This window comes from Liolophura sinensis, chromosome 1 (assembly GCF_032854445.1).
Source record: "Liolophura sinensis isolate JHLJ2023 chromosome 1, CUHK_Ljap_v2, whole genome shotgun sequence".
Classification (NCBI taxonomy): Eukaryota; Metazoa; Mollusca; class Polyplacophora; order Chitonida; family Chitonidae; genus Liolophura; species Liolophura sinensis.
The window spans coordinates 41,006,958-41,018,310 of NC_088295.1; the positions used below are offsets into that span (position 1 = coordinate 41,006,958).

General features: G+C 39.8%; 1 protein-coding gene across 1 annotated transcript; it reads left to right on the top strand.

Moving 5' to 3' along the window:
- The first annotated feature begins 1,953 nt into the window (after window positions 1-1,953).
- LOC135480549 (glutathione S-transferase-like) lies at window positions 1,954-8,229 on the top strand. Its single transcript, XM_064760407.1, has 5 exons — window positions 1,954-2,179; window positions 5,619-5,711; window positions 6,105-6,220; window positions 6,925-7,029; window positions 7,719-8,229. The coding sequence occupies exons 1-5, from the start codon at window positions 2,047-2,049 to the stop codon at window positions 7,893-7,895; spliced, it is 624 nt and encodes a 207-aa protein (XP_064616477.1). The 5' UTR covers window positions 1,954-2,046; the 3' UTR covers window positions 7,896-8,229.
- The last annotated feature ends 3,124 nt before the right edge of the window (window positions 8,230-11,353 follow it).

The window sequence follows — 11,353 nt, forward strand, 5'->3', positions numbered from 1 at the left end:
GTACGGGGCCAAGGGGAAACCTCTAAGTAGATCTTTTTTCATCTCTTTGTATCTGTCTACAGAACCAAGGGGTATCCATTCTAATATATTTGTAATCACGTTTTATATATGTCTATAAATTGAAAAGAGCCATGGAGAAACCATCCAAGCACATTTTTAATCGCACCATACCTGTCCATATGAACCGAACAGATCTTTGGGGGAAACATCCCAGAACAATTTTAGTCACGCCATATCTGTCCATACGAACCGAACAGATCTTTGGGGAAACTATCCTAGAACAATTGTAGTCACGCCATATCTGTCCACATGAACAGAACAGATCTTTGGGAAAACCATAACAGAACAATTTTAGTCGCGCTACATCTGTCTATATAAGCCATACAGATCTTTGGGGAAACCATCCCAGAAAAATTTTAGTCACGCCATATCTGCCCGTATGAACCGAACAGATCTTTGGGGAAACCATCCTAGAACAATTTTAGTCGCGCTATGTCTGTCTGTATGAACCATACAGATCTTTTGGGAAACCATCGCAGCAAATTTTAGTCACGCCATATCTTTCTTTATGAACCATACAGATCTTTTGGGAAACCATCGCAACACATTTACGTCACGCCATATCTGTCTATATGAACCATACACATCTTTGGGAAACCATCGCAGCACATTTTAGTCACGCCATATGTGTCTTTATGAACCATACAGATCTTTTGGGAAAACATCGCAGCGCATTTTAGTCACGCCATATCTTTCTTTATGAACCATACAGATCTTTGGGGGAAACTATCGCAGCACATTTTAACTCACGCCATATCTGTCTATATGAAACATACAGATCTTTTGGGAAACCACCGCAACACATTTACGTCACGCCATTACAACATCTCTATAATGGATGAAATTGTAGAACAGAAAAGTTTAGAAATGTTTAATCTTTCCCAGTATGAAAGACAGTGGTAAAGGCATGCATATGTAGAAAAAAGGTTGAAACAGAAGCAACTATCTGTCGCTCAGACGCACGCTTCTGTTGTTTAATTACGGCAGATATATCCAAATTTTTCAAATTATGCTCAACATACACTTTGAAACAGAAAATGTCCTTTATAATACATTTGATAATCACAGGTTAAGAAAGACAGATCCAAATAAAAAAAACATCCAAATTTTTCAAATTATGTTCAACATACACTTTGAAACAGAAAATGTCCTTTATGATACATTTGATAATCACAGGTTAAGAAAGACAGATCCAAATAAAAAAAACATCCAAAATTTTCAAATTATGTTCAACATACACTTTGAAACAGAAAATGTCCTTTATAATACATTTGATAATCACAGGTTAAGAAAGACAGATGTTTGTGATATATCCTTGGTGGAGATATAGAACTTAACAATTTCATGGTAGCGCCTTCATATAAAACTATTGGTCACATGCCTGGCAGGTGTATGTTTCACCATATACAAACCTGACAGGAATCACTTTGCACGCACACCTGTTCAATGTAATGAACAACCACATGGTGATATTAATACATGACGTGTTCGATGCATTAAGTCTCGATCGAGAATGTGTATATTGTGTAATCATTATAAACACGATTTAATGTTTGAGTTGTACCATTACTTCATTTTGATTAATACTATTACATATGTTTAATCATAATGTCCCTCTGGCCTGTAACACACAACGTTAGGGACACAACACTACGCTTTCTTCGGTATTGCAAACGTGAAGGTTCCATTGAGGGTGTACTCTAAAACCTTATCAAAACACTAGGTACTGTGGCTAAGCAAAATGCTTGTTGAAATTTCCGCCCAGCAAATATTTAAGCTCTGTGAGATCTATTTTTGGTCGCGGGTTGACCTAAACAATGACTTAACATAAATCCTGCTTGGTAAACTCCGCCCATGTATCCATGTGACCTGCGAGCTTCTGGACATATAAAACGCACTGGCTTGTGTGACACAGGCAGCTAGTCGAAAGACATCTACACACCGGCATCTTATCCCCAGGTTTTGTGACAAGCCATATCAACAGATATGCCTACTTACAAATTGACTTACTTTCCTCTTCGTGCCAGAGCGGAGCCAGCACGCCTGATTTTCGCTTATGCCGGGGAGAAATATGAGGACATCCGAATCCCGTTCGATGAGTGGCCGAAACACAAGCAAAGTGAGTAAATTTATGCCTTCATGTGTTTATCCAGTATTAATGGTAAAAATGATAAAGTATATGTAATATTTATGTAATTATGAAAGATGTCTGTAGGATATAGGCCTAGTATCGTTCCACATGGCGAATCCGGGATAAAGAAAAACAACTAGCTGTTTGCGCAAATTTGAACATGCTCTCAGCTGCTTTTATATGCTGAACTGGTGTTTTTATATACTTGTACGCAGCACTCAAAATTAAACCAGTAAGGTATATAGTGATGTATGGTGAGGTACAAACAGTGATATACTGGAGCCAAGGTACACCCAGGGTTTGCAGGGATTGTTGGGGGTGGCGGGGTTACCGTACCTCACCTGGACGCCTCACGACGTGAAGCCACAGCTAAGGGATCAAAAGCTGGATTCGAACACGCAACAGTCGACGTCATTTATCCTTTTGTTGTAAAAACAGTTTGTGTAATTAAATGTCTTTTTTTTAACTCATTTTTCAAGAGCTTGAACATGCGAATCTACAGACAACTAAAGGGAATACACTTTATATGTGTTTATTTACAATGACACTTAACACTGCAACCACGTCAAAAAATAGCGCACCCTGTCCTCTAACTGACAGTGTTGTATGTCAGGACAACACCATGGCAACATGCGTGTAGCTAAACAAACTGATAACCTGATATATGAAGAAGATTATTTTATGCCGGAAGACGTTCGTGTGTGGCATCAGTCATGGTTGGGTATATCGACAGCCTCTCGGTACGCCTATTCACTGTGACTCTGCACGGTATAGGACGGTGCTCTGAACCAGATATAGACGCCATGGTTATTCACCTCTAGGTCACAGTGACAAACCATTTCTTTTGCTTGAATTTACAGATGCCGGCGTTTCACGGGCATCTATATATGCTCGCCTGTACAAATGAGGTCGGGTAGCCAGGCGAGTACAGGGATGTACATTGCATAAAGGTCACAGTGTTAACCATATAAAAGCAGCGGGGAGACACTGCACTCTACACCCGAGGCAGAAAAGTCGAGCCTTTTTCACTTTGTATTTACTTTTTTATTTGATTGGTGTTTTACCCCGTACTCTAGAATATTTGACTTATACGATGGCCAGTAATTTAAAGTCGGAGGAAACCGGGCAGAGCCCGGAGTAAACCCAAGACCATCCGCAGGTTGCTGACAGACCTTCCTACCCAGGGCCGGAGAGGAAGCCAACAATAGCTGGACTTTGACAGACAGCGCTGGTGAGCAACTCCTCAGTCATTGCGTCGCGCGTTGGCACGCTAATCACCTTGGCTCCTTTCTCATCTTTCAGACAACATTATGAACTGATTATGCAGTATGACATGTACATGTTTTATTCATTCCTTGTTATAGCAAAATGTAACGAGACAGCATTTTTGTTATAACACCTCTATGAATTTCCATGCAATGGTATACGCCTATGTTCGTTTCTGTCGTTGTGATGCCAGTATATATTGGCCTGTTACAATATCATCACACCACTAACTCACTGACATATACATGCATTGGGGAAAATTGAGGGCAATGAAGCAAACGGATTTTTTAAAACTCAATTCAGAAAAAGATGTCATTTAATTATTCAACAGTTATTATAGAACTGGACAAAAAGTTTAAGAAAACAGACAAAATATGTCTGAACTCATGAATACTAATTTAAAAAACTTCCCCACCAAGTACACATTTGGTGCTCTAAGGAAAAACGAACTGATTTATTTCTAGTTGAATGTCAGCCGCATAATTTCTGCACCTTCCCCCCTCCCTTTTCCACACATCCTCACACACCCACCCACATCCCGAAAAAAAGGAGAAACTCCATTGCTGGCTTTACCATGTACATATCGGCTCAATTAAAAAACACGGTGATAAAAATTCATGGCCTTGTAAAAGATTGAGGTCAAACATATTCAGAACACTGAATGTCCCGGAGCAGTGCGCAAAGCGCTCCTCTTTGGTGGTGGGTGTTGAAATAAATAGTAGTTACTCCTGGATGTGACAAATGGGCCCGTGGACGCCATGTCTATTAAACCTTGTTCTGAACTAAACATTTTCTTTCGCAATAGCAGCAAGCTTACACCAGTCCACTAGAACCTGTGCTAACACCATCATATGCGGTCTCACGTTGGCCTTTACAACAAATTATAATATTACTGACATTTGGAATGTCAGATCACAAGTGATGAGAATGTACAAGACACGGCTTACATTCTCCCTCCGGCATTGCTATAGAAACACCAACATTCTGCATGGTCATCGAATTCTCCATCTATGTGTTCACACCATCTATGTAGGTCAGGAATGCCGCAAATAAAGTGGCGCGGAGAGTGTCTGTCCTGTTGACCCTGAAGTCTTTAACAAACAACGCACAAATTTTAGATTAGCGGTCGTCACCATCAGTACTTGTTCTGCTGGTTCAGTGAGATGTATCGCCGTAGATACAAACAGATCTGGGATATAAGGTCAAGGGCAAATATCCCCTGCCATGTGGACGCATTAAATGTGCACATTTGTGTGATCAGAGGTCGGGGCAAGGTATCGGAAAGCTATACAGCAGCCGTAGCCATACTGTCCATGCAGTCGTTGAAGGCATATTCAGCATAGCAAAATCAAAACATACCATAATTAAAAAGGCGTTATATTCGGCTGTAAGGAAGACTAAGAACGTTTTCTTTTACATTTTTGAGTAATAAGATATTATTACTGATTAAGTTGAGATTGACCTTATGACGTCATTCACGCTCCGTCACAACTGATAGTCATGGGTGTTTGACAAAATATCCGATTGTTCATGCTTAAAGTGTTCAAACTCACAACGTAAAGTTAAGAAAAGATTTTTTTTTGTATTCTGAATACTAAGAAAAAAACACTTCTTTGTAAACAGTGGCTATACAACATTGGAACATGTCGCCTTCATTTTGGCTATAGTCCAGAATTATTGGGTCAAGGAAACCGAACAAGAGAACCAAAAACTATTCGCAGGTGCTGGAAGGCTTTCCCAGCATGAGGATGGGTTGGAACACGAAACGGTCGCTTGCTAACCACTCGGCCACGGATGCCACTCTAACCAAAAAGTTAACAGGCTGGAGTCAAACTTTCCCTGGTTTAATAGCGGGCTTAAATCGGGACGTTTGTCAGGTACCTGGAGAAGGCCGGTGACGTGATTAGGGGGATGACTCCGGTTTCCTCTCCCATATATTCACGAACACGGCACTAAGTGCCATGCAGTATAGCGTTATACCTTCATTTAACAGTACTACACAGTTTGGACCCTGGTATTCTCCAAACAAATTATCTTCAGTAAACCACTTTAATGCAGTAACTAAAGGCGTGAATTAAATTGTTCAGTGACAGGCACTCGGTAAGAAATTTCCATCAAATTCATTACCTGTGTTATAAATGTCTCTTGGCTTCATTTACAGAAATGCCCTTCCGACAATTGCCTGTTCTAGAGGTAGATGGGAAGCAACTCTCACAGAGTTACGCCATTGTGAGATATCTGGCCAACGAATTCGGTAAGTTGGGACGTATATATGCTGGGACGGTTAACGCTGCTTTGATCGGAATCATTTTGGCTAGTTTGTGTCAAAATAAACTAGGGCGTCTACGCTGTATCTTAACCAGTCTTGTTGTGACCAGTATACGGCAGTTTTGGGTGTTGGAAACAAATTCAAAGCACTCTGTTAATCCTCTTTTTCATTGATAAGAGGCGCTTTGCACATAACGCCAAATGGAGTTAAATAACGTGTCTAAGAATTCTTTCCAAAAAGTTAATTGTGGGACGAAATGTGGCAATGTTAGAATTCCAGCTGCAATACATATATACAGTGAACTTATTTTGTTAATAACGCATTGGTCCTTGTTTAGCGTCAAAAATGAATGAGTATTTTCCGTACAATTGCTGACAGGTTTGGGCGGTAAAAACAAATGGGAAGCAGCCGAGGCGGATCAGTACACAGGAGCTATCGAGGATTTGTTTGTCGCGACTGCAAGGATACATTTTGAAAAGGACGCGTCTCGAAAGGTATGGGTAACTTGTGGAAATCCTCCAGCCCACATTAGCCACGTATATTCTTCTGTTCTCTTTCTTAGAACGTCACACGTTTTTGTGTAAGTGTAAACTTCACATTCACTGCAAAGTCACAGCAAAAACTAAAAACTGCCGTGTTTTCGCGTTGCAGGGTTGGGCCATCTTGACCTGGCCGTTTAACGTTTCCATTTGTGAGACAAGTTTGAACAGTGAAGGCCATAGCTTGACAATGATTCTTTTTCAAATTTAGAATATATGTTGTTCCTTTACCCGATTTTATGACGCAGTACATTAAACGGTTCACGAGCAAAACGTCAGCAAATTGCCAGTTGCCAAATACAAGCTACAAGCACAGTTTTTTTCCGGTGTATATAAATGTTGCAATGGTATTTTATCATATTTTCCTAAATTACTGTATGTATATAGCCTTCCTGTAAAGGTTGAAATAGTTCATGAAGTGGGCAGAGGTTTTGATATAGTGATATATTATGCAGAAAGTTGATGGCGAACATAGTGTTTGTGAGCTTTGCGGGGATTACAAGTGGGTTGTAGTCTCTATTCAGAGCTCACACATTTGGATATTATATTCCACTTGCTACTTCGTTATCTTTCATTGAGGGCAAGAAGATAAATGTAAATTCCGTCGAAAACAATTAGACATCGGCATATGATTTTGTTTCTCAATATTTCTTTGTCAGGCTGAGGATTTAAAGAAGTATAAGGAAGGGACTGCCTCTGGTTTTCTCCAACCTTTTGAGGCAACATTGGCGAAAAGTAGCTCGGGTTTCTTGGTTGGCAGTGGGGTATGTATATTGTAAAACATTCCATAAATTACTGAAGGATTTTCATGCATTAAATCAAGAAGCTCACACGCTCAAAAACCTCAGTCCTGTCCATTACATTTAAAATTGAGACCCTGCATCACAGACCTAACCATGAATTGCGCAGACCTGATTTGGTCAGAAAGAACGTAAGCCTGCACATGTGAACAGACATACTGAGCTTTATGCAGAGTTAAAGGAATCGTGTGGACTTAAAAATAAAAGAAAAATAATGGTCACAACCCCAGAAAATGTGTAGTCATCTTCAGTCTGAATGTGGACACATCACATCAGATGACAAGTCTGTTTACAAGTCTGTTTTTAACCATGCATGTCGCACTTACACGTAAGGTTGACGAAGAAAAAGAAAATCTTGTTGAACTTCTTTAATGACGATGCTATCAGTTTAATGATCGTGAGTTCTTTTGCTTACCCTCTGTGACAGTATACACATACTATACTTAAGACAAAAACTGATATAAAATTCAATTGTAAAAATGACCCATTTCAACGAAATATCAAAATTTCTCGTCAATCACGGGATCCTCGCCTTCTAAAACAAAATGGTGTGAATTCATGTAGTTCCTTAACTACAGCGTCCTTAGACACCATAATTACACCTTTCATCTATTTAAGGAACTAGTCCAATTCGATTCTGTTTTACATTTCAGTTGACCTACGCGGACCTTTGTTTCTTCAACTTGTTGGGATTCATGGAAGGCATGCTGAAGGAGGACGCCAAGGCTATTACATCCACGTTCCCAAACATCCAGAAGCATCGTCAGAAAATAGAGTCTTTGCCAAAAATTGCTGAATGGATTAAGAAGAGACCGGCTAATGATTTCTAGATTTTCCTGTTTAAAATATGATGGCATAATACCGTGGATATCCATAGGCGTAGATCAGACCCTAAAAACAAGCATTTGACAGAATACAAAGACCCACCCTTGCTACAAAGCTTGGCAACTGTAACCAAAGAATGGCAGCATGATGACGAAAACCACGTTTTTGTTTCCAGCGGAACATTGAGTGACAGATGTGTCACGAAAGGGTTTAAAGTCTTCGAAATGTATTGGTATTAACAAGCATCGAGACTTTCGGTGCACAGTCGTCCATATTTTCTTTACATTCTGATTCGTATATTGATGTACTGAAACATGTAATAAATCAATCGTAAAGGATCGTGTAATCATTTTTTGTTAATTATTTCTGTTGGAGTCTTTGTTCAAGAATTCACTTTCTCATAAATTCTGTATTCGTGCCTCGCATATACCATTGCCTTTTTATTTATAGCACTCGTTCATTCGCAAAACCTGTTGTGTCTTGTGGGATTTTACGTGGGGTAAGGAGGATACTATATGACGCATCTGTAAATGACTTACGGTATAGAGAGTAAAACCAGAGATGCGACGACAGTATTGACAGTAATTGGCAAATGGTCACACGTAACCAGTGAAGTATGGACGTCTGTCAATTGACCTCAGTTAAGGTTTTATTCTAACAGTTCATGTCAATGCTTAAATGGTAGCAAATCACACACACCCTAACGCCATGGCTAAAGCAACATTCGGTAAAAACAAGGAGTGATGTTAATTTTAATGTATAAGACGTCATTGGTCTAGAATTACTCACAATGATGTGTTTTCATCACATTTAACATAAATAAAATTAAAACAATACTAAAGAATGACATCTGGCAGTTGATTAACTTTTAGATAAAACTACTGCCACACTGTGGTGAATAAAATACAAAATTAGGCCCAATGAACACAATCACGTTATACTCTCATACACAATGCATTTTTCAATTCAAGTGGCACTTTTGGCGATATGTTCATTCACAACACTTAAAGCACTTGGCGTCCACTATTCGGTGGACTTAATTCAAAATTGGCTACAGGAGCTCAGTAAGCTTTTCAGTAAACTAACTCGTACCCTTTGGGGGCCTCCGTGGCTCAGTTGGTTAGCGCGCTAGCGGAGCGTAATGATCCGGGAGTCTCTCACCAATGCGGTCGCTGTGAGTTCGTCCAGCTCATGCTGGCTTCCTCTCCGGCCGTATGTGGGAAGGTCTGCCGGAAACCTGCGGATGGTCGTGGGTTTCCACCGGGCTCTGCCCGGTTTTCTCCCACCATAATGTTGGCCGCCGTCGTATAAGTGAAATATTCTTGAGTACGGCGTAAAACACCAATCAAATAAATAAATAAAGCGTACCCTTTGTATTAATATATGTACAAGCAATTTCTCAATGTTTGATGTATGCTTTATATCAAACATGTTGCATAAAAATGACGAGACGAAGTCAAGTAGCAATTATTTACAGGCATGCGGATATATCGGGTGGGCATACAAAATGGGCGGTACTTTGACGCTGCATTGCTCCATTATCCTTTGTTCAAACCCTATTGAACCTTAGACAGTCAAATGGCTTAAGTAGTCTGTACACAGGGTTAAAACATAGCCTCAAAAACGCGCGTTCCGGTGACCCACTATATATATATATATATAGGTGCAGCGCGCGCTTTACTCATGACACCTGACAGATGATGCAATGTGGGTCACCGGAACGCGCGTATATATATATATATATATATATATATATAGGTGTACGTATTCATACATGAGTTATGTAACTCCGACACAAACAAAGTATTACTCTAGACGTTATATCAAAACTCAATCATAACAACCCGTACTAATAACAGTCGTGGGATTAGATTGTCATCAGTTACACAAGCCTGTTATAACATTGGTGAAATGACTATGCAGAAGTCATGCATCATTCTCACGGTCTAAAACTCCATTCATCTCCAGATATAGCCCTTCCACCCCATTTCATCTCCAGTCATGCTTAGACTTCAAGACTGTATGTATGCATTTTTACCGTGTACAGGAACTATATTGTTTTTTTCACTACAATGCCCGTTATACATCCACGTTCAATCCATTAATTATTTATTTATCTGACTGAAGTTTTATGCCGTACTCACAAATAGTGCCAGCATTATAATGGGAGGAAACCGGGGAGAGCCTGGGTGAAACCCACGACCATTCGCACGTTGCTGCAGTACTTGCCACGTACGACAGGAGAGAAAGCCTGGGTCATTCTACTGTGCTAGCGTGCAACAAGTGCAACAAATCATGCAACCTAACCCCACCATCAACCCCCAACCCCACCCCAACACCACCACCCACTCGCCGTTCCCAAACAACACGCACACACCCTCCATTCAATCAAAGACTCGTTTGTCACGTGCCTTCCAGGAAGCCAAGTGACCAATCTCACCCGCGTGTCGTCTGAGATTTAGCTTCGTTGGCAAATACCCATCCCATTTACTAACTTCAGCCTAGTTTCAATTAATCTGGCAATAAATTTCATCTGAATGTCTTAATGTACGTGTTGTTATAACTTATTCTGAAGTCTGTTACTATCTCTGTTGAATTCGTAGAAAGATTAAATTTAATTTTAGGATTAGTTTAGGTCAGGTTAAACTAAATATAGGGCTAGGACTTAATAAGGGTCAAGTATTCATCCAAGATTCTTTTCGTGGTTTATGTTAAACCTTGTTTTGGAGTTAATTGCAATTATTCCCCCGCAACGTTCATTATGGCTGACAATTTATATAGCAATGTCTATTTGCACGACTAGATTGACATATCAGTCAGCAGGGTTGTCAATGTGTTATTGCTGTTCAGTTAGGCTCACTCCCTCAACGACACATGTCGCGTCAAGTGAACATCACACTGTTACCACCATCAGGAACCACAGGAAAACACCAATGCCAGGCCATGTCACAAGAGGTGAATGATTTTTGACAGATAAATATTTTTTTATCCTTTTTTTTTTGTTTTCATTAGACAAATCGATATATATAGGACAGATAGCATCGTGTGAACAAGGTTTTAGATGTTTGTTCAGTAGTGCAGTTTGAGTGTTGTAATGAACTCTGAACGAAAAAATGTTATATTTCATATAACTTCCATTATCACTAAGTTCAAAAACCGATAGACATTTGTATGTATACCTTGCTCAAATTATTTTATCAGCCGCCTAAAAAATGCCTATGGACTGATCTACAAAATGGACCTTTTGCAAACTGGTTGCATAGAAAACAATCGCTAATCATAATAATCTTACTCTCCAAGATATTTAACATTTCCGCAGAAAACACATTGGATCATCCTAGATTCTAGCCTAGACATTTTTGAAAACCTATTTATAAAATCGAGTGTGTGGGGAGAGAGGTGGGGAGGGAGGATACGTCGTAGTTAACATTTTTTGGTCATATGACGACGAGGAGTCATTCGG